The sequence below is a fragment of the Ixodes scapularis genome, unplaced genomic scaffold (assembly GCF_016920785.2).
Source record: "Ixodes scapularis isolate PalLabHiFi unplaced genomic scaffold, ASM1692078v2 PGA_scaffold28__5_contigs__length_5199819, whole genome shotgun sequence".
In the NCBI taxonomy this organism is placed as follows: Eukaryota; Metazoa; Arthropoda; class Arachnida; order Ixodida; family Ixodidae; genus Ixodes; species Ixodes scapularis.
In genome coordinates, this window is record NW_024609855.1 from 1444768 (window position 1) to 1469252 (window position 24485).

General features: G+C 47.7%; 1 protein-coding gene across 1 annotated transcript in view; it reads left to right on the top strand.

The window, feature by feature from the left end:
* Nucleotides 1-24485, top strand: part of LOC115314621 (indolethylamine N-methyltransferase) — a 230465-nt gene that overhangs the window by 36548 nt on the left and 169432 nt on the right. Inside the window, exon 2 of the mRNA XM_042291200.1 lies at nt 5166-5232. Within this exon, the coding sequence (XP_042147134.1) occupies nt 5166-5232 (67 nt within the window). The remainder of the gene's footprint in view (nt 1-5165; nt 5233-24485) is intronic.

A 24485-nucleotide genomic window follows, 5' to 3' on the forward strand; every position in this document is an offset into this window, starting at 1 on the left:
AACGTGCAGAGCCTCTCTTGCCATCACCTTCGCCCGAGCTGCCCTGGCAGCAGCTGGGAATTGACTTGTTTCAATTTAACGGCCAGGACTTCCTACTGATCATTGACTACTTTTCACGATACCCTGAAGTGATCACACTAAGAAGCACAACGTGCTCATCAGTGGTCGATGCGGTGAAAAGTGTAGTGGCACGCTTTGGAATTCCAGAGCTCATCCGAAGCGACAATGGCCCGCAGTTTGCGGCTCAGGAGTTTGCGGACTTCGCACGTGACTATGGCTTCAAGCACATGACGAGCAGCCCGCGCTATCCTCAATCCAACGGGGAAGTTGAGCGCGCAGTTCGGACGATCAAGGGCCTCTTCTCCAAGAACGATGACCCTTTTCTGGCGTTACTGGTCTTCAGAGACACCCCTGGGCCGTCTGGGTTCAGCCCCGCACAGCTGTTGATGGGTCGACGGCTGCGGACCAGCTTACCGAAGCCGTCGGAAAAGCTGAGACCCGAGTGGCCATCGACGGAGGTCTTCCTCAACAAGGACAAGGCAGACAAGCGTCGGCAGGCCACCGACTTCAATCGTCGACATGCGGCGAAGGAACTGCGTCCACTCGCTACAGGCGAGGATGTCTGGGTCACGGACGTCCAGTGCGGTGCCAAGGTTCTGAGCGAAGCACAGCGACCACGTTCTTACGTGGTGGAGACACCCCGAGGAGTTCTGCAGCGGAACCGGAAGCATCTGGTGCCGTACAAGCCTCCAGTGGCGCCTGTTCCAGAACCTCCTGATCGACGGGAGTCGGACAAGTCACTTGGTTATGGACCTCTTGGTCTGCAGCAGCGGACTCTCAGCCGTCCAGCAACCCCTGACGTCGTCAGTCAGAGGTCTCGACATGGTCGGGCGATAGTCCGTCCCAAAAGACTCGACCTATAACTACGGTCTGTGTACTCTTTCCAACGTTGTAGTGTTGTTGTAGTGTCGTTGTGGTGTTGGGAAGAGTTGATGGTTTTAGGGCTTTAGGTTTTAGACGTAATTGGTATTGATAGACGTGCTGCGCTGCGAAGTTCTACAGAACAGACGCGTGACTAAAAAATTGAAAATGAAAAGGATGAGTTTACATTGAGATGAGGAGAAACACAACTAACACAAATGGGCGCAGTACGTCTATCAATTTTTTTTTCACGCGTCTGTTCTGTAGAACTTAGTCACGCGTCTGTTCTGTAGAACTTCGCAGCGCAGCACGTCTATCAATGTACAACCAACTAGCCCAAACCCAAGTCCAAGTAATTGGTATCTTCGGTTTTGTTAGAAGGAGAGATGTACAGTAGCGCCACTAACCTAGAGGGCGCCACGTGTTTGTTAAGTTGGTTATAAATAAGGGAGTGTCTACATCCACGCGCGGGGATGTAGCCACGTCGGGAGGAGATAAGGCTCCATCCACGCACTACGTCACTTCCGGCGCACTACGATCAACTTCCGGTCTAGCCTCCCATTGCGCCCATTGTTTTTCCATTTGCTTGGCGGCCGTTGCACCTTGCGTTCCTGCCGTGCGCGGACTACTGTCTACTGTGCCTGCCTGGTCTTCCGCAAGCGGTTTTGACTTTCTCTGAAGCGTTTTTATTTTACTTCTGTTTTCTCGGACAAGGAGCTTGGCCGTTTGAGTATTAGCACGGTCGCGCTTCCTGCCTCAAGTTTTGGTTGCTGGGGGTTCGACGGTGAAATACTTGTCCTAGTATTTCCCATCGAATAATCGGGAGGCTGTCGAAGTGCGGGCGTTTAGTGGCATTAGGATCGAGGCTTTGTTTTCCAAGGTGTCTGACGCCCTGCTCGATTTTGGTACAAACAACACCAGCGTTTGTGCCAGCGCGTACGTTGACAAGTATTGTTGGCTGGCCGCTCAGATTTTGGGACGCAATCGACGATGCAGATCGCCTTTTCTTCCGTCCTTCCTAGGCGGGGGAACAGGTTCTCTTCGATGGAGTGTCAGCGTAGTCAGAGTGCCGATATCCAGGCGTTGAATGATCGGCACAAAGACGTGAACTGGCTCCTGCAGGAGTTCTGCCGCAAGCAGGGCTTCGTGTTCATCGGTGATCTCGTGGACGAGTGGCATCTGCGCATCGGCTACTGTCTTATTTGTCATGGAATAAACCGTTTCTGGAATCTTTTACCCAGTTTTCTCGATTGAATGCTCTCAGTATGTTTGTTATTCATGGGACTAGTGCATGTTTTCCCTTTTCTCACAATCTTTGTGTGATTGCAAGCGTGCGCGCAAATCAAGAACGTACGAAGCGGTGGGCACGTACTTGTCCCCTTCGGTACACATAAGCTCACATTAAAAGGCTTCGAACCAAGCCAACCACACACACCACGAAGCCTCTCCGCCTCGCCTCAGCAGCGATGCGCACATGGGCGAAGGCCCCGGAGGCCGCACCCGCACCCGCACCGCCCGCACGCACGGATGGCACGCACGCCGCCCACACGTGTGTGTGACTCCTGGACAACATAAATATAAAGATATATATTGAACATGATTGTAAACCTGAGACTGGGGCAGAAAAGAGGACACACCAGAAGGTAGAAAAAGACGAGGCAACGTCTCAATTGGTACTATTTTCATGATGCATCATATTTGCTATTAGTCTTAGAAAACAGTAAACCATTAATGAATTGTCTAAACATTTATAAGGTCACGTGACATATTAACCTTAAAACAACAATGAAATATAACCACTTTATTTTTATATCCTATATTTACTTATAAGAAGGTATAATATGTACACAAAAGCAAATTATCTCTTTATATTATAAGTCACGTGACCTTTTGCGTGGATCATAGAGTTATTATAATGTACGCTAGAGGTTCAACTGGCGCTAGTGTCTATGCGACTTCCGTGACGCAAATTGAAGCAGACAGCAACCAGTCTACTTTTGCGGTGCTCCTGTGCATTCCTATGGGAAAACGCGCGTGCATTTCGTCTCTTCGCAGGAAAATAACATGGAACACTTTGGTTATTTCGGTCGTACCGAATAGTATGTGTCTTAATTAATATTGTAAAAGTGTAATTGCTTTAGTTAGCGCATTTTTCTTCATCAGTGAGCGATGTTTAACTTCGCTGCATTTCAGTCCCAAACGTGTGTTCCGCAGCAGGTGTGTAAAAACAAGCGACGATTCAAAGCAAAATTACGATCGAAACGAATATAGAGTGTGTTCAAGGCTCGCCAGCATTCCGGTGACGCTTGTATATTGATAATATGCCAGTCCTGTCACCATATGAAAATGATCCCGTCGTGCATGAGCGGACAAAAACCTTCAACGTAGAGAATAAAGTCCGTGGGATATGAAAGGTGTCTCTTCGTATTGTTTTCTCTGCCGGGCAGCTTTTATCGCGCACTTGTTCTCAAAGATGTCTAGCGCACGGGTGATATTTTGAACGTAGAACACGCAGCTTCGCTCAGGACAGAAAGAATAAAGCGGTACTCACTTATTTAAAATCGGAATAGATTACGTGGCCTTCAATTTATTTTGATCGTACATGCACTGCGAGTTACTGATCCGGTGTTGCTGCGTAGTTCTTGCCGTCGCTCTTGATTTTCCAGATGTCCTTCATTCGTTTGACGTGTATATCCCCCATGCTGGAAATCGCCGACGCCGCGTTCGCGCTAACAGTGTCCGACAGTGCACATAAATGCACGTACGAAGCCGTTTTAGCACCGTTTTTAGTGCGATAAATTCAAGAGAAAAACGCCGTAACTGACCAATTCTTTCGTCGGCCTGACTGAGAAATGTTCCAAACTACCTAGTAAGTACGCATTATTTAGGATATTTGCTCTTATGGTCGAGCGCAGGGAGAAAATGCACTCACTTTTTCCCATAGAAATGCATTACCGGAAGTCAATTTTCGACTGGTTGCTGTCTGCTTCAATTTGCGTCAGCACACTAGCGCCACTTGAACCTCTAGCGTACATTATAATAACTCTATGGCGTGGATGGAGCCTTATCTCCTCCCGACTTGGCTACGTCCCCGCGCGTGGATGTAGCCTCGGCCTATAAATAAAGCTGCCGGGAGCGAGCTGCTTCTTCTTCGTCAACGGCTCTCGGACCCGGCGTGTCGTGTTCCACTACATACCGTACAGCGTTTCTGTCAGGAGCTCGCACTGACACTTGCGAGCACGCCTTGAACTTGTAGCGCGCCCGAATCTGCATCAGGACTTCGAAAACGTTTTCCTGATACTCGTCAAAGCGCCGCGAACAGAACGAAGCTTATTGACAAGTAACAAAGAAAAGGGTGTCACCTGAATGGTCGTCCGAGGAACTTCCAGCTCCTGCAGCCTCTGCGCGACGAGGCATGAACTTGAACGCTGTTGTCGCAAGCCTGTAGCAGTGGCATGACATGACACATTACGAGCGGCTTGCTGTCGTTTCTACGCCATTTAAACCGGCACACATTACTCTTCTAAAACTAAAACCCAGGGAAAGTGTCAACCTGTTAAAACGGAGGTTCGGGCGAGTTGGTTGTTCATGACTGACAAGGAAACAGCGCACCCTCAAAACAAGCACTCTAAAGATTTCATGCACACAAAAGAAAGAACCACTTACACAGCGCTGTGTAAGTAGCTCTTTCCTTTGTGTGCTTGAAACCTTTAGAGTGCTTGTTTTGAGCTATATTTACGGCTCTGTTTTGAGGGTGCGCTGTTTCCTTGACAGTAAAGTGCCAACCACTGTGGCGAAAACGTGCTCCGAACTTGCACAAAGCCGCCAATGTCACGTTGGTCACGTGACCATAGCGAGTGACTGAATGGATGTAGTTGCTGACGTCTGTACTATTTGTAACGGGCGGTAGCTACCGCCACCCATGGCAACGTCCCTAATAACGGTCAAATTAGCAGAAACCAGTCACTGAAAATACGTTTCCAATTTTCATTTATTTTAGAAAAATATTGAAAGTTCGACACGTTTCACCCTAAATGACTGTGCCCCACATTCAGTCTTTTTTTGAGCAGCTGACGCACGCACGGTGGCACGCACCGTGCACGCCGTGCACGACCTGACGTGAGCCGTAATCCAAGCCAACCCAAACAAACTTTTTGGCGTTATTCAGCCACGTTGTGATCTGTGCGTTGTTTGTGTTTCGTAGGTTTTCTGTTACAATTTCGTGACGCTGGAAAAATAAAAAGAAGAAAAGTGGGCAAATACCGGAAATGCAGCTGAGCGGGGGAGAGCTGAGGATCACAACTTTATCAGGTAAGAAAAGATTCTAGAAAATCTCTCTGCGGCGCGTTCACACTGGCGACTAGCGAACACCGACGTTCACTTCATTGGTTCACACTGCCGACGATCGGCGAGTCGCTATCGGCGAGTCGCCGATCGTCCGTAGACGATCGGCTACTCTGGGGGCGCGTTCACACCGGTGTTCACACTGCGGAAGATCGGAAGCTCGGGCGCCGCCGTCGATTCAGTGCACCCCGCCACAGCTCGGCTTCGTGTTTCGCTGCTTTTCTATTTGAGTAAAGCTATACGCACTACGTAGTGCACTTCGGTTCCCAGTTCGTACCTGTCAAGGTGTGGTACGGATTTGCTGCCATTCCCCACTCACAAGAGCAGCCGCGGAGACCTCCTTGACTCTGTATCGACGGCCGCTACCGCGAACCTAGGCGTTCAACGGACACGGTTGCATCTCCCACAGAAGTTCGGCGTGCCGGATGTAAACAAACGCGAGGCGCACTTACGTCACTTCCGAGGCGCCGCTGATTGGTTCAGCTGCCGGGCGACTCGGCGACAAGTCTCAAAATTCAGTCTGCAAGCGACTGCTCCAAACCTGTCGCTCTCGTGACTTGCGACCAAAGTTCCGCGCGACAGCTGCAACTTGCCCGTGTGAACGCCACGGCCGCCATCGATTTCGTCCTTACTGCCACAGCTCGGGTTCGCGTTTCGCTGCATTTCCCAATATTGTTTTCAGTCTGTTGTTCTCGCCACAAAAGAAATACTTCTGGCATTAGCCTGGCACCTTCAGAACCGTACAATTAAAGCACGGCTGCTACACTAACGCGCACTCGCTCGAGCTTCCGCGGGCCTGTGGGGCAAAAAGCCACAGATTTGCTGCCAGGCCGAGTTCTTTTTTGGGCACTCATTCGAATAGGGGTGCTGCTTGTTATAAAAATATGGGTGCTCTGATCAGAGCAGATCAGAGCCGCCGCAGAGACCTCCATGACCAGTATTGTCTAGTCGCCTCTCGGAAGCTACCGGGAACCACCGTCGATTTTGTCTTCCCCGCCAGAAGTCGGGTTCGCGTTTCGCCGCTTTCCCATTTTCGTTGTCTCACAGCTACACATGCGTCGTCGTTCCCATGTGAAAAAGACTCGTTATGTTAGCCTGGGTACTACTGAACCGTACAAAGAAGCACAATCGCTACGTGTCTGCATCCACTCACTCGAGCTACCTCGTTGCAGTACGTACCTGCGAAGACAAAAGTGGCAAAGATCTCTTGCCAGGCTGCATTCTCTTTCGTGCGCTCGCTCAAATCTGGATGCTGCTTTTATAAATAAATTGGTACTCTTTAATAGTGTTGACCAGAGCCGCCGCAGGCACCTCCGTGGCTCCATATCCACGGCCGCTACTGTTAACGGATGCGTTGGACAGGTATGCTGGTTGCTTCTCCCACAGAAGCTTGGCGTGCCGTATATAAATGAACGCAAGACCTACCCCATGTCACTTTCGAGGCACCACTGATTTGTTCAACTGCCATGCGACTCGCCGACCGGTCGCTAAAATCTTTCTGGAAGCAACTTCTCCTAACTAGTCACTTTTGCGAGAAAAGTTGTCACACGACAGCTGCAACTTGCCGTTGTGAACGCGCCTCTAGTTCCTTGTGGTGGTGGTCTGTGTGCGGGATATGGACAGTGAGCTAATCAGTCACATGATCGCAGCATTGCTGTGTCTGTTCATGTCACCCGGGCAAGCAAATTGACAAGTGGTGTCGACCCTAGCATAGCCTCCTGTATGCCTGTCAGGTGGTGTTCAAGCAGGATACTTTAGAACGTGCGAGACGACGCAACTCTGTCATATGTCGTGCAAAGGTCCGCTTCCATCCGTTTTTTTTTTTTTTTTTTGCCAGTGGGAATGGTTCTTTCTGTCAAGGCACATTCACACTGAGAGAAAACGCATGTTTATCTTTTTTTTTTTTTTGCTTTTTGTATTGAAAAGATACGCTTGGTTTCCGGACGAAAATGACGGGGAAATACTCGCAGGCAACTCCCGTTTTTCCCGCACAAAGCAGACGAAACAGAGAGCAGGCGCCAAAAATGTTGTGCGAACCAAAACCCGGTCCCTCTTTTAGTTTGAAAATTTTTCTTGGTCTGGGGGAAGGCTCTATTATAAAATAAATGGCATCCGGAGTACAAGAAGAAAACACTAAAATCAAACACCTGGAAAATAATTGGATTGGAATTCGGCATGGAAGTTAAGTTGAAACGTTTTCGCATTGACTGAAGATTACAGAAGCTGCTAAAGAGAAAGCATGGCAGGAGATCGCATCCGGGCTGAACTCGCGGCATCCATCGATGCTACGCACTGTGTCGCAGATAAAAAAACAGGGGCAGAACCTAAAACCTCGTAGCCGAGCAGAATTGACGCTGTCCAAGAAGGCAATCTCCACGACCGGTGAGTTTACTATACATATGTTTTTACTGCTCATAAAAGTGAACCACACATTCTGTGTGCTAAAGGAATTTTTTTTACTTTCTCATTTTCTTGGCTAAATTATAGAAGTAATCATGATTTCAACCTGTTAATACAACCAAATCAAAACAATGAGTGCACTTGCTGCAATCAGAAAAAATTCAATGCCTAAACAAAATATAAAAAGAACCTTATCTTCCACAGACGCAGGGTGTAACAACCACCGACTCGCACCGCTGGCTGAAGCTGCGCTGGCGGTCGTGGGCACCACGAGCCCCAATCCTCTGGACATAGAAGGGGGCATCGACACCCACCAGTGAGCTGTCATGTTACTGCTGTTTCTATGAACATACTGGAATGCATGATGTGTCATTTGACGCGGACAAGTCTAGCCTTTTGAGTTTACACATTTGGGGGTTCTACTAGCAAAGCTAACATTGTATTCATAATCATATCTAGGGTTCGCAAGTACAAAATACCGGGCCACTCAAAGAAACTTTCTGGTGTGTTCTCCAGAGCAGGAAGGAACCGTGCACATCCAAGAACTCTAAAACTTTGAGCCATGTTACTTTAGGTTAAGGTCAAGGTAGGCATTTCAATGAAAGGCCACTGCACTTATAGATGATGATAATAATAATGATATAAATAATAGTAATAATATTAATTATTGGATCAGGAGAGCCACGGCACTGCAGAAAGGCAAGAGCCCGTACAAGGTATGCCTGCGACGTCACATCTAGTGATGGTGATTATGTGATGATATAAGATCACAATCTACTCTTGTGAGCTGCAAGATTAAAATGATGGTGCTTATGAGCTGACATGTTCAAGGGGAGGGCGACGCAGACTTCTGAACATCGCGAAGCAATGTTGACCGAGTCTCGAAGGTTCGGGAAAGGGAAATAATGGCAGTCTTAGGCTGGTACACTTCTGAAATGCTAGAAGGTATACCTTAAAAAGGTGTTGTGCAATGCAAACAAGACAAAGGTTATTGTGTTTCTAGTACACCACTATTACAAAATACATTAGTCATTAATTCAAGCTTTAGGAAGCTATGAATTTTGTTTCAATTATCAGAAATTTATCTAAATATGATGCAAAATAAAATTATGATTTGCCATAGGAATGGCTACACATACACAGAAGATATTTGATGCTTTCCTTTACATAGGCCTACTGATCATAACCAGGTATGCTACACATGAAACGTTTGTGAAACGTATGACACAAGTTTGTTTACCCCTCAAAAATGTTCACTGTTTGTGGGCTGTTTAAACAGCACATGACAACGCAAAACAAAATTCAGTTTCTTCATCAGGTCAAGAAGTTGTCTAGTGTGAACAACAGTAGACTCCTTTTTAGACGAACACGAAGGGACCCTGAAAATTTGTTTGACTTATCAGATGTTTGTCCTAACAGAAGTGCCCTAATTATCATGCTGGGCATGTCCAAATGGCTGTTCAGGGATGGGCAAGATGCATGCAAATATGTATCGAAATACAAGTGCAAAATACTTTGTCAAAAATGTATTTAATTACAAATCTAATTACATTTACAAAAAAAGCATTTAAGTACAAGATACAAATACAACCAAATGTATTTGGTCTCCTCCAAATACTTTTCCAAATATATTCCTCAAAATTTGCGTCAGCGACTTCAGGGCACCTGCAACGGGTTTCTGGGTATCTCATTTTAATTTTGCATCGCACACTCGGGAGTTAGTGTGCGAGGCTCTAGTAACGTAATATAAATATAATCACAAAAAAATGTAATCAGCTTGGACGTAATAGGGGAGAGAGAGAATAAACTTTACTTATTCAGTTTTCTGAAGTGGGGGAGGGGCCCTTAGTCCAGGGCTCCTGTGGCCTTCGCCGCCGAGCGGGCCCGGTCCACCAGCTTACGCTGGTCATCCAGGCTGGAGCTGAGCAGCAGGCCTCCCATTGGGAAGGGGTGGGGTGTGGGATATGGGGGATCGCGGGGTTTCGTTGGCATGCCCATACAGTGTGGTATAGGTTGGCGTACGTGCCGCAGAATGGGCATTCTTTGTTGTATTGTTCGGGGTACCATCGGTGAAGTAGACTTAGGTGTTGATATGTGTTGGTTTGTAGTTGCCGCCAGACAACAGCCTCCTCTTGTGTGAGCTCCTTGTACGGCGGGGGTAGGGTGACCAGACGTCCCATTTTGGCCGGGACAGTCCCGTTTTTGAGGTCCGCTTCTGCCGTCCCGTCTTTTTGTCCCAATAAAGAATCATGTCCCGTTTTCGAGACATGATTTTTTAGTTTATTTTTTCTATATAATTGCGCAGACTTTCTCAACCGAGTCTTGCAGGATAAAGCCCTGCTTAGGAAACTTCAGCCGTTGGCAAAATACGCCCACACCAACGAAGGACGCGAAGCAGTGTGACTGTTCCCTAGACCCTAGGGCTTAGTGCAATATGGTAACGTTTTGAAATGGGGGCAATTATTTTATTAAATTTACTCCCCCCCCCCCCCCCCCCCCCCCCCCGTCCTGCTGGGATGTCCCGTTTCCTACATTGAGGAATATGGTCACCCTAGGCGGGGGGAGCTTTTGGCGTTCTAGGCAATAGTACTCTGTGATTCCACGTACTGGGTCAGCAGGTGTCCGTCGCTCTTGCTCTCTTCTGTTTGTCTGCAGTCCAGTGCTTGGAAGGTATTTACTCGAGCGACAGCGTGGGCGCGCTGGTTGCCGGGTACAGACTTGTGTCCAGGGGGTCCAGACCAATTTGACCGGGGGGAGCTTATCTTGGTGCTTCGTGAGTAGAACGTGCGCCGATTTAGATACATAGCCCGTCCGGTAGGCTCGGCACGCTGTTTGGGAGTCCGTTATAATTGTAGTGTATGGGTCGCTGTTGATGATGGCTAGTGTGATGGCTGCCTCTTCGGCTTCTGTAGGTCGGTTCGTTTTGATTGTCACAGTGACGACGGTTTCTAGGTCTTGATTGATCACGCTGATAGCCGCTGCTTGTTTCTGGGAGTAGTCTGCGGCGTCCGTATATCTAACCGCTGGGTGGTCTGCGTAGACTCTGGCGTGTGCCCTTGCCCTGGCTTGGCGTCTTCCTTTGTGGTGCTCAGGGTGCATGTTCTTCGGTATCGGTGCGACTTCTATGAGGTCGCAGACCGCTGCCGGTAGGGGCAATGTGGGGTCACCATCTGTGTGGCCCAGGTATCCGAGTTTGCACAGCAGGTGTCTGCCGGTAACGGATCCCCGAAGTCGATACTGTTGTCCCGTCAGGTGGGCCTCGATAAGTTCATGTGTCGTATTGATAACTCCTGTGACGTAGCTTCTCGGTGGCTGTTGTCGGTGGGAGACCCAGTGCCACTTTGTAGGCTCATCTGAGTAGTATGTCGATCTTCTCAATTTCCGACGGTTTCAGGGGTAGGTATGGGATGGAGTACGTGACCCGGCTCACAATCAGTGCGCGGACCAGGGTGAGCGTGTCCTCCTCTTTGAGGCCTCGATGGTGGTTGGTGATTCTGCACAACATCCTGATCACTTGACCTTAGGATCTCGTGAGGTGGTCGATGGCCGTTGTGGCACTGCCATCCTTCTGCATGTGGAGCCCCAGAATGCGCATGCTATCCACTGTGGGTATCTTGTGTTCGTCGAGAGATAGTTCTATATGAGTGCTGGGTTTGCTGCGCCCAGGTGTTTTCTTCTGTAAGATCATGAGTTCGGATTTGGTCGGTGAGATTGTTAGGTTGCCGAGCTGCGCGTATGCCTGTACAGCTTCCAGAGCGCTTTGGAGTGCCTCCTGCTTTTCTCCTTCCGAGCCCCTGGTTGTCCAAATAGTAAGATTGTCTGCGTATATGGCGTGGCGTATGCCGGGTATTGCATTGAGTCTGTCTGGGAGCTTGTTCATGGCCAAATTGAATAGGGTCGGTGACAGGACGGACCCTTGGGGTGTTCATTGGTTCGGGTGTCGAAGGTGTCGGTACGCAGTGACCCAATACCGATTGTGGCGGTGCGATGGCTGAGGTAGCTTCTAACATAGTTGTATATCCGTTCGCCGCAGTTCGTGTGGACGAGGTTTTCTAGAATCAGTTTGTGGCCGACGTTATCAAAAGCGCTCTTGAGATTGAGTGCTAAGATGGCTTGTGGTGTGTGTGCAGATAATGTGTCTAACAGCTCCTCCTTCAGTTGGAGTAGGACGTCTTGTGTTGAAAGGTGTGCTCTAAATCCAAACATTGTGTGAGGGTAAGCCCCTGCGCTCTCGAGGTGTGGCTGCAGGCGATTGAGCACAATGTGTTCGTATAGCTTACCCAAGCACGATGTCAGTGATATCGGTCTTAATGTGCTGAGGCTTAGAGGCTTGCCAGGTTTGGGGATTAGTATTATCTCCGCGTGCTTCCACTCCTTGGGTACATCCCCCCGTTCCCAGAGGGAGTTGATATAGTCGGCCAGGGCTATTATTCAGGGTTCATCTAGGTTTCTGAGCAGGCGATTCTAAAACTTATCTCTCCCTGGTGTCGTATTTCTGGTGAGCTCTTGGATGGCTTTGGCGGTTTCTTGCGGTGTTATCTCTAGGTCCAGCTCAGGGTTGTTGGTGCGTGTGTATTCAGTTGTGATCGCTGGGGGGTTCGTTCCTGGTATGTATGTACGCTTGAGTTCCTCGAGTAATTGGGCATCGGTTCCGTTGTACTGGTGTATGATCTTCCGCGCGGTACGTTGGGAGGCTGCTTTGCTTTTCATGGGGTCGAGTAGGTGTTTCAGGAGGCTTCATGTTTTTGCTGTGCTCAGCGTGCCTTGCATCATGTTGCACGTTTGTCCCCAGTTGCTGCGAGTGAGCTCCTCCGCATATTCTGCCACTTCAGCGGTGAGTTTGACTATTCGAAGTTGTAGTTTCCGGTTGAGCTTTTGTCGGCGTCACCGTTTGATGAGACCGCGCCTGGCGTCCCACATGTGTAGTAGACGTGTGTGGACCACGGGTGTTTGGTCCGTGAGCGTGATCCGTTTGGTGTGTTATTCGATGTCGTGTTGTAGCGTACGCACCCATTGATCCAAGTCGCGTATTGGTGCCTGTTCGTGGTTTTCTCGCGCACTTCTAAACACTGTCCAATCCGTAAGTGCTATCGTTTGGAGAGTCTTTCTGTGTTTTCCGCTGGGTATTGTGGTAGATATGATACAGTGGTCGCTACCTAGTGTTTCCTCTAAGTTTTCCCATTCGGCCAATGGCATTCGGGAGGTGAGCGTGAGGTCAGGGCACATGTCCCATGATACGCTGTTGCCTGTCCGCGTGGGTTGACTGGGGTCTGTCAAGATCGTAAGCCTGTTTTGATTGATAGTATCGTGCAGTTTAGCTCCTTTCGGTTGTGATTTTTGATAGCCCCATGCTGGGTGAGGAGCATTAAAGTCTCCGACTATGATGAGCCGGCCTTTCGCCGTTTTGAGGGCCCAGTTGAAGAGGGCATTGAATCTGGCGTAGCAGTCGGCAGGCGAGCTATAGATGTTTAATACGAAGGTGCTGAGTGCGCCTCTGTGTAGCGGTAGGATTTCTATGAGTATCGCGGTAATTCCTGTGTCCAGAAGGTCGTGTTGGAGGACTGTGAGAGATTTACTTACTAGGGTGGCTATCTGCAATCTTCCTGGTGTTGTGTAAGTGTTGTACCCTGTGAGAACGGGAGTGGTTCCAGTTTCTTGCAGCGTGATCACGTCCGGTGGTTTTTGAGAGTTCTGTATATATTGTCTAAGTAGCCCTTTTTTTTTTTAATGATCGACAATTCCATTGCCAGATTATCGTTTTCGCATTTGATTGTTTAGGCTGTCCCGCCATGTTGTTGTTGCTGTTGTTGCCTGACGGTTTCAGGGGCGACGTGTTTCTGGAGTATCTCGAAGATCTCCTCTATTCTGAGGTGAAGCAGCTGTTGCTGTTGGTTCTGCTGCTGCATTTGTATCTGCATCTGTTAATTTTCCTGCTGCTTCTGTTGTAGCTGCTGCTGTAGCGGGGCGATTGCCGAGCTTGTCAGGCTATTAATCATCTCCGCGAAGGTATTGTTTTGCTCTAAGATTTTGTTAAGTCTTTCCTCGAATTCGCTTACTCTAGCCTCGAAGCTTTGCTCTAGCCCGGAAAAATCTGCTCGCAGTTTCGCAATTCTGAGGGTCATACTTTTCTCTGTTTAGCATGTGAGCGTCGCGGGTTCATGTGTGTGTTCAGTCGGGGGGGGGGGGGGGTAGAGGGGGGTAGGGACCGTGCTGCCCAGCTCACCTGCTCGGTCAGATGGCCCTGGTCACCCATCTACTAAACGGCAGCTCCCTCTGCGGGCCCCGGAGTCGATTCTTCCATTAGGTCCGGCTCCCCGTCCCCACGTGCTTCAGTGCGCGGTCGTTTACTCGTTGATGAAAGGGGATCGTCGCTCTCGGGGGATCTGGTCCTTGTGGTTGACTCCCTGGTGTGTTGCCCCGTAGGTGGCTCTCTGGTGTGCTGTCCCGTCGTGGGTCGGCTTGGTGTGGCGTTCGACGTGGTGTGCTCCGATTTAGGTCCTGGTATGACAGCGTCAGCCCAAGATTTAGTAGGAGATCCCGCTTTGGGGGATGGTATCGTTGGAGTTCGTGCTTGGCTCTTCTGCCCTTGATGACTCGTTGTCTGTTTTGTTCTGGCGCTGGTTTATGCGTTTTGCTTGCCGGGCTGGTGTTCTGGGATTGGTTGACGCTGGGTTCGCTGATGCTGGACCCTCGACGCGTTGGGTCTTCCGTATCTTGGTATCTTGGTCGGTTGCCATCGCTCGGTACACTCCGTGCTGCCTGTTATGTGTTGGCCTTGACAGATGCCGCACTTGGGTGTGCACTGATGTGCCTCGGCGGGTTCTGGGTGTCCGCAGGTGACGCAGGTGTGTATGTCCGGCGTCGGGCACACGTCTGCTCGATGTCCCTGTTTGAGACAGATGCGGCACACTTGTTTGGTCGGTCGGTAGGGTTTGCAGCAGTATTCACCTCCGTATAGGTACACTGCCCGGGGGATCGTGTTTCCCTTGAAGGTGATGATAGTTTTGTCGGTTTTTCCCATGTGTCTGGCGTATATGATTTCGTAGGTTCTGCTCCAGAGTTCCTTTAGAAGTATTTCCTGGGTGACATCAGGTTCCAGGTCATGAATTACCCCTTTGGCGGAGTCCTGGGGTGCCACCGAATACGAGTGGACCGCATAGTCGTAGTCAGGGACGCCGGAAGTATATCGTGAGTGGGGGGGGCTAAAGCCATGTTCCTTTTTGTCGTTTTTGGTATGATGTACTATTTTTTTTATTTTTTTTTACTAAAAAGAATTTAAATATTACGATCTGAGTTTCGTTTGATAGAAAACACTATCCTAGCGGGTTCGTTTTTGTTCCTTTCACTAGGTCCTGTGCGGTTTCTATTTTCTGCATGAGAAAACAATTTTCTTACGCAGTGCTCCGAATTGCTGAATACTGTATATCATCAAGAAGGAACTGTACATAATAAGTTTTCAGAGATCACTTCTTTATTGATGGTCTACAAATTCATATCATGGCAAGATGGTATTTTCTCTGTTTATATATACAGGGGCGCAAAAAAGGATTGCATTTAGGTAACAAATGAAACAACACGATACAAAGAGACATGCTATCTTCTAAAAATACATATTAAGGCAAGATAGTATTTTCTCTGTTTATATATACACAAATGCAAAGAAGGACTACATGTAGGCAACACATGAAACACCACGATACAGAGACATACTCTGCTCTACAAATACATATTCAGGCAAGATGGTATTTTCTCTATTTATATGTACACGGATGCAAAAAAAGGATTATATGTAGCAACAAATGAAACACCACGACACTAACAGACGTACTATGTTCTACAAATACATATTAAGGTAAGGTAGTATTTTCTGTTTATACATAGACGGATGCAAAAAAGTATTACATGTAGGCAACAAGTGAAACGCCACGATACAAATAGACAAACTGCAATACATGTATACATTCCTAGTAATTTACACAACCAGTAGCCATTTTGCACAGGACTGTACTAGACATGCAATGTGCTTAGGTGGGACCAAAGGTTGCTGCTCGCTCAGCTGTTCTGCTCACAAATTCCCTGATGACGTCCTCTAAATTCAGGGCCGACGTCCTTTCCTTGTGCATATGCAAGATCAGAAGGTGCGATAACCTCCTCTGAGTCATTCGGTTGCGCAAGTATGTTTTTACACGACGCAGGCCACTAAAAGAGCGCTCTCCGGAAGCGGCAGATGCAGGTACGGATAACAGAAGCTGGACATACCTCACGACCTGATCCAGTAACAGGCGAATGTTTTCCGATCCCTTTTGGAGGACCTCCAAAATGTTCAGGGTTGTGATAGAACCAGCGTTGCGTACAAGAGTTGGTAAGAGAAGAAACTGCGCCGAGAGTCTGCACAGGTCAAAATCGATTGCATGCACTCCCAAAGCCGTCTCTAGTTTATCTGCTGTAAACTGAAGTCCCCCAGCGGCACTGATTAAGATGTCTTCTAGTTTTACGAGCTGCTCCATGCCAGGCTGCTGAAAGCGCTGCCTTGTTTCGCTTATGATTCGGTCGGCAGCAGTGAAATACTCTTTGTGCAGTGCGGCTTTAGTGTCAAGTGCAACTGGCTGAGCAGGCCTGTCGGTTGCCTCGTACCTCATAGGCGGTTTTGAAGGCCTTGAGATACGAGGCTCTTTCAGGCCTAGTTGAGCTGCAGTTGTGCTCGTGTGCTCCCACAACTCGTCAAACGCGGTTCCAGAGCGCAGTCGGGAGATTGCCTCGCAGAGAGCCTCTGCTGCCTCTTTCGCACCTGCGGCGCGATATGTGGAGCTCTGAAGAGCCCTTGCGAGTTCTTCACAAGGCCTGAATAATGCTACGGAAATGTTGATACCTAGCAGCGTTTCAAATTTCTGCAAAAGTCTTTCGTAGCCCTTCAAATTTGCCTTGCTGCTGGTGGTCACTGAATCTGCTGTCTGCAAGAACACTTTGAGTGTCTCTTGTACTCTGGCGTAATTCTCAACAAACCTTTGCATTGACTTTACTCTAACGGTCCATCGCGTTGGACAAAGCGGAAGCAAGTTGTTCGGCCTTGATCCGGTCTCCACAGCCGCCTCGCATCCTGTAGCAATTACTACGTCTGCATAAACACTTTTGCGCTTCTTGGAGTCAAGGATCGCATTGGAAACGTCTTTAACAGTGCTGAGAGCGTCTCCAATTATGTCACAGCTCCTGCTAGCCTCCTGCAGTACCAGATCTAAGCAGTGATTGCTGCAGTGTACGTATAGGGACCTTGGCTCAGAGTCCCTAATTCTTTTCTGCACTCCTGAAAAACGGCCTGACATATTCGCCGCCCCATCAAAGCAGTGGCCACGTAAGCAGTGAAAGTCAAGGCCAAGGCGCAAGATCATGTCCGTGATGGCCGAGTATAACGTGTCGGCTCTTCTGTCAGGCGCGTTATACATGCCTAGATACTCTTCTCGAACTTCAAGCGTCTCGCTCAGCACCCACCGCACACAAAAGGTGAACTGCTCGTCACCATTTATGTCGGTAGTGCCATCAGCGATGATGCCGTAGAATGGACTGGACTTCACGTCCTTTACGATCTCTCATTGTACAGTATGGGCCATAATCTCTATAAGTTCATTCTGCACGTCCCCGCTGATCCATTTGTCCCTCTTAGTCAGCCATGTCTTAAGCGCCGGAACATCCTCAAATCTCTCTTCGAGCAAATCGAGCAAATTTCCGTCACCTTTACCTCGCCGTCGAAGAGCTTGTCCTGTGCGACAGAGGTAACGTAGTGAGCTCACTATGACACGCAGTACCACCCTGGCCTCTTCCTGCTGCTTACTGCACTGCTGCGATAGGAGACGCAAAACAGGAATGCCTCCCTGGCGTGACAAATGTCGGCTCACGGAGTCGGTGTGAAACTGGCTCTTTTCATGTGATCGAAACTTTTCTATCGCTTTTTTCCAATTGTTAAACCCAGCCTTGACAAGGGCTGGCTCCATACTTCCAGCGTTAGCGTTTCCCTGTTCTTCGTAACGTTGACGGCATTCGTGACAAAAGACTACATCGCTTTTGCTTTCGTAAGAAAGCCAAGGAAATTTCACAAACCAACCACGTTGGCACGATCTACCGCCTTGGTTTCTGGGGAACCTGTAGTTTTCGGCTGGAAGTGACCGGCAGTTGGACAGCGCTGACTCGCCCTCGTTGGGTCTGCTCTTTGGATTTGTGAAGGCGAGCGAATGCGCATTGCTTGCTTCATCGAAGCTAGTTGCTCCTGTTGTCACAAATGAGGTCAAATACGTATGGTCACATTAATCTTTTAGAAAAGGCTTGTTCTCGTATTTCGAGCGATTCATTATCAAAAACTATCGAGCTTCCGCAATTTCTTCTAAACCTGTGCCTAACAAAATCGTATCGTCAGAATAGCAGGTAGGCGAGACTATTTTGGTCATAAATGTATAATTTTTAGACGATTGGAAATAGTGAAAACTACTCACCCGCCGAGCAATCTGGGGACGGCAGGGACAGCGTGGAACGAGGAGCGCGGCCCTCTGCTGATGGTTGTACATCGCCGGCGTTCGTGATGTCGGGACGTGTTGGACTGGTTTCTGCAAAAGTTACGCCATTTATAACTTTCATAATTCAAGTTTTAAACAACAAATTGTGTTCTATAAAAACTTACCATCACGGCCTGTGCCTTGAACTTCACGATGACACTGCTCGAGAGGCCTTTCAGAACAGGCATCTGGTAGCGATAGGAAAGCGAGGAAACAAGCAGTGTGATTGAATTGACGCATTTACACAAACGGAACTCATGATGAGCTAAGAAGAACTGCGGAATATCTTACCTTGAGAATCTCCGCTTCTTAGGCATGTACGCTTTGGGGCTGGTAGGAAGAAGCTGGTGATCTTCTTTGGATGGCCAGACATTGCATGTAATGCTGGAGTCGAAGAGACACTCACTGACGCTGACTGCATACGCCTCTGACGGGTTGGACCCTCCCGATGTCTTTGGGAGGGTAGGATCAGCCCCGATGATCTTGGAGCTTGGTGGTGGGCACGTTGTTGAATGATGCTCTGACTCGCCGTAGACGCCCTATATTCTGCAAGATGAGAAAGCAGCTTCCCAATGCCAAGCGAAAGGTGCTCAGCCTGCTTGGAGATCCAGTCAAATGTGTCTGCAATCTATGTGTCATCAAGGTTCCTCCCTCTATATCTTGCATCCAGCAAGTTAGCAGCAACATGAATGGGTCGCAAGCAAAACTCTCCGCGCCTGCTCATGATCGCTTTTGCGCAAGCCTTCTCCTGGTCTGTTAAAGTGCTGGTCGCCAGCTTCGTGATTACTTCGGTTTTTATGGAGTGGAGAACTTCCAGAACGTCCGACAGCAAAGCCTTGTCCGACTCCAATTCTGTAATGGCAGAGGAAATGGGTGTCACCAGCTCCAAACAGCTGTGCAAGGGTTTCCGGAATCCATCCTCGTCAAAGACGGTTAGCCGCCTGATTTGTTTACTTTCAGATCTTCCAAGATCACGGTCTCTTGCAGAGCTTCTTTGTTCCTGAGCAAACTTTGAAGTGAGAGGGTTACGGCGCCCCATCTTGTCTTGCTGGGCAGCTTGAGGGTCGTGGAACTTCCTTTGCCATCTCTGGACTCTTGCTTTTGTTAGAACGTGGCAGCAACTACGTGAGTCTGCTTCACATACTTGATCCCTTCTCTGAATGTCTGATGGACCTTCTCCAAGGTTTTTTGCCTCATGAGATCATTCAGGAGCAGATTCAGCCCGTGAGCAGCACATCCGATCGTTGCGATGTGCAGAAATTTGCATGTAACCATTTGACATGCCGCTTGCATGTTGCTAGCGTTGTCCGTGACCAGTGCCACTACCTTTTCACTTTTGAGGGAATCAATGACATCACATATTTCGCCGCTGATATAAGACACAATGTGTCAGTTTGGGCCTGTTTCAATTGACGTGTAGAACACTGGCTGCGGCGTAGCTACTACAAAGTTTATCACCGATTCCCCTCGAATGTTGGTCCACCCATCAGTCAGCAGTGCGAGGCACGTAGCGTCTTTCAAAGTCTCCTTCACATGACTTTTCACGCTCATACACCCGCTCAATAGGTATCGGCTAGGCGGTGTGTAGGATGGTCGAAGCATCTTGAAGGTCGCTTGCCAATGCTCGTTTTCCGCTAAGGAGAGTGGCGTGTTGGCTGAGTACATCGCCCTAGCCAAAGCTGCGTCAATTTGGTTTTGAAGCACAGGGGTTATTTTGTCAACAAACGAAGAAATACTCGCGCATTTTTTTGACGATGTAGATTCCGCTGTGCACCGGCTAGCCTTTGACTCGCTTGATGTGGGCACTGATGAACTCCCAGAGGGATTTTTTCTATGTTCTTTTGCACACGCCTCCTTGACGTCTTGAGGACACATCTTGCACAACAGCAGATGCCTTGTAAGGCATGTGGCATTCGGAAATCCGTGGGACACTTGGCAGTACTTACATACTGCTTGTTTTTTTCCCGCGGTCGACGTTTGTAATACTTTAAAATGCTTCCAAACGCTGCGGACAAACTATGTTGTGAAATTCTTCACGTTGCACGTTCTCCGATGAGACACACATTGTTTGAGATAGTTTAGATCATGGATGGATGTTAATGGCTATACCCTTTGTAATGGGCGGTAGCTTGCGCCACCTAGCCTAAGTCTAAAAAGACAAAAACGTGATTCTTCCCACCCTTTTAAGACCAATTTTTCTCCCCCTAACTATCGCCAGGCAGTGTAAGATATCACCAGGATGACCTTCGGGGGATCGGGCAAAAAAAAAACTAAAAACATCACCCCCCTGCCTCTTCCCCCCAGCGAGGGAGTCGCCAATTTTCCTCTGGTCAAACCTTTTCGGCGTTACCCAGCACCGGACCCACTGCGAGACACGGTTGAGACTTTGGGCCGGAGCCACGCGGGAGGGAGTCCCAATTTTCTTCTGTCTCGCCTGTTCCCAGCTGTGCTAGTTAGTTGTCCATCATTTAATTTTCCCTAGATAATTTCCACCAATCTTCTAATCGTCTCTTTGTCACTGTAATCCTTTTCTCTACCATCCTGCCATCGTCGCCAGTGAAACCCCTCTTCAGGGAAGGCAGGGCAAAGCCCCGTGCACTTCAAAACCAAGTGCTCTAGTGTCTCGCTATCATTATGGCAGGCAGCACATAATGTGTCGGTCTTTTGAAATTTAGCCCTATACGTCCTCGTCCTCAAAGCTCCCATTCTTGCCTCGAACAGCGAAGCACTTCCCAGTGAATTGTCAAACAGTCTTTCCTTTCTTATGTCCTGCTTTTATGACCTGTACACTGTTATACCTGATTTCTCCTGCATTCACCCCTCCCACATTTTCCTCTCTGCCTCTTTCACCCCCTTTTTCACTGAAGTAGTCCGTTCAGCCCCATCACCAGTGTGTAAATATTTGAATGTAAGCTTTCAGGTTCGGTTTGTCCATTTTGTGTTTAAACGTTTCATGTATAAATACTTGAATACCTTCCTTGCCCACCGCGTATCATCCATTTCAGTCAGCCTTTGTTCAAATTTCAACTTACTTATTGCCTCCCTGCTCTCAAAAGACGACCATCCCATGTCCCCCTGTACTCTCTCATTTGGTGTTTTTCCATGTGCTCCCAGCGCCAATTTGCCTATGCTTCTTTGTCGAATTCTAACCCTGATTAAACCTCAGATTTCATGCACAGTACCGCATTGCCAAAAGACAGTCCTGATACCATCACTCCTTTCCATATACCTCTGACTACTTCATCTCTGTTATAGTTCCGCCTTGAGCTTCATAATAGAGGAATTTATTTTCCTGTTTCTAATTGTATTCTCCTTGTGTTCCTCTAGATATTTCCTTAGAATACACAGAAAAAATAAAACACATGAAGGACGAACACAGATGCACACAGTTCTTTCAATGAGCAACGAACATTTATGAAATGCCCATGACACTACGACCGTGAACTTCAAAGAATTGAAAGAAAAAGAGCAAAAAATAAAAGTAAATGCTCAAATTTAAAATAAAATAAAACTGAATTGCTCGAAAATTTTAAAAGACCCAATTAAAACGATAGGACATTTATGGAAATTAACCCCTGAATAAAGGGGAAAAGAAAGAACAAAAAAGGAAATTGACCCCTGAATAAAGGGGAAAAGGAAGAAGAAAAGAAAGGAAATTAGCCCCTGAGGATGGGGAAAAGGAAGAAGAAAAGAAAGGTTAATATTTGATCAAAACTGGCTTTTCAATAACTCTGGCGCGAGGAACTCCAGCTTTTTCGACAATAACACCAGAAAAGGCTCAGAAACATTGTTCGCGGCGTATTTGATCTTAAACGCCTCAATGATTTCTCGCCCACACTTATCTCTGTGTGTTTCAAGCACAGTAGTGTTTTCAAAGTTTGGGGTGCATTCGTGGCAGGTGCGGGCATGCACGACTATGGGGTGAAATGAGTCTGATGATGTCATGGTGACTTCTAAATGGTGCTTCCTGAGGCGAACATTTAGGCATCTTCCAGTTTGGCCGATGTATTGACCTCCGCAGCTCAGTGGAATTGAATAGATTGGCTTCTCTTTACATTTAACATACTTGTTGGAGTGCTTGATGGCGCATTCGGGTGGTCGACTCTCGTTGTTCACCTTCTGGCAGATTTGCTTTAACCTCATTCTGCAAGTGAAGACCACCTTCGTGTCAAACCGAGCAGCAAGAGTCTTCAGTCGGTGGGCGGTGTTTCCTTCCCTCATTGAGCCAGACTCCTAGGTATTTGTACTTTTCTATGTGTTCTATCACTGTGTCCTGTATATCAAGGGGTTCCTTCCCCCTTCTCATCATTGAAAACTATTATACCCGACTTGTCCCTACTGAATTTTAGTCCTAAATTGTCCCTTTCCCTGCTGCAAATCCTGATCAGTTCCTGTATTGTCCCACGGCTCTCTGATACGAGTACAATGTCGTGTGCATACATTAACCCTGGCAATAGTTGATTTACTTTACATCCTTCCTCCACGTAATTCAGGTCAAAACCTAGGTTGCACTGCTCTAATCTTTTTTTCATCTCTCTGAGGTAAATCATAAAGAGCAGGGGATACAATGGGCAACCCTGTCTAAGTCCTCTTTTTATTGCTGTTGGTCTTGTAGTTTCGGCTTCCCATTTTATACTCACCCTGTTCTCCGTATAAACCTGTTCTAAAAACTTATAACCATGGTTTCCCCTAGCCCATACCCCTTCAGTTGGTCCCAGAGTTTTTCCTGATTCACATTGTCAAATGCCCCTTTGATGTCCAAAAATGCAACCCATAATGGCCTTTGACTTCTCATTGCTATCTCTATGCACTGAGTGATTATGAATAAGTTATCATCTAGTCGACTATCCATCCTGAAACCGTTTTGAAGCTCCCCCAGAATCTGCTTTCTCTCTGCCCATTCTTCCATTCTTCTTTTTACGATTTGCATAGCTAGTCTGTATATTACTGAAGTTACTTTCTCTTTTGCCCTTATATAATAAACTCATCCTGCTCAATTTCCAGTCACTGGGTACCTCCCCTCCCATAAGTATCTGGTCAATCACCTGCCTTAGTTTCAATTCGCTTGTTTGGCCAAGAACTTTTATCGGTCTCATTGGTATGCCGTCTGAACCTGTCGCAGTTCCAGCCGGAACCCTTCCTTCTGCTTTCTCCCATTCCCCTATGGTCATTTCCTCTCCTTCACTATGATCCTCCTCTTGTGTTGTGTAGATGCTATTATTCCCTATGGCCTGATCTGGTTCTAACTCCGAAAATGCTGCTTCGATTGTATGTCTAATGTATTCCCTTGCCTCTTCCCCCTCTACCTTTGTCCCTTCCTGTGTGATTAGTGTCTGCTGGTACCCCTCGGTCTTTTTTCCCTGTGCACTGATCTGTTCCCAGAACCTTTTTGCCGCATTCCTACCCTTTTGGTTTATCTCTATCATCCACTGGACCCCTGCATCCCAATTTCGGCCTGTATTAATGATGATGCCTCCCGCTTTCGTTCCTGAAAGTCCTCCCATTTGGATGTCACTTCGGCTGGTGTGGCCCCCTTATTTTTTTCCCATCTGTGTTCTCTAGATGCTGCTTGGCATCTCGATATTGCTGCCTTAACCTCTTTATCCCACCAGCTTTTGGGCTTGCGTTTTTGTTTTCTTCCTCCTTGTCTGGTTCAATAGTTCTCTAATCCTTTTTTGAAAGCAGTAACTAAGTCTTCATATGTCCATTCTCTTTCCGGTTGCTGGGATACTATGTTCTCGATCCGCTTAGATACCTCTTGTAATTGTTTATCATTTAAGTTATTTCTACCCTCTTGTTTTTCATTTTGCGTTTCTGGTTTTACTGTGCCAAATCTGATCTTGATTCTCTTATGGTCGCTCCCCAGATTTTTTGTGCTTTCCTCATCTGTTTCCATACCTCCTGGTCTGTTGTATATCTTCCGCGACATTAAAGATTAGTCGATAGTCGAGTGCGAGTTCTTTCTCTTCCATGTTATTTTTCCATCACATTTTACCTGGGCGTTAACCAATACCAGATCAAGAGCTTCGCAGAACTCCTCTAACATCCTCCCTGTTCTATCCGTATGTCCATCAAAATTTTCCAGATGTTCATTCATGTCCCCCAAGATAATTATTTCCTTGTTAGTGCCGATTTCCCTAACGTCTCCTGATATACATGTTTAGTGTTCTGCGTTTTCCTCCATCACTCCGTTTTTAGATACACAAAACCCAGGATTGTGTCTAAACCTCCAATATTGCTTTTGATCCACATGTGTTCCCTGCAGTCCTCTCGCTCCCT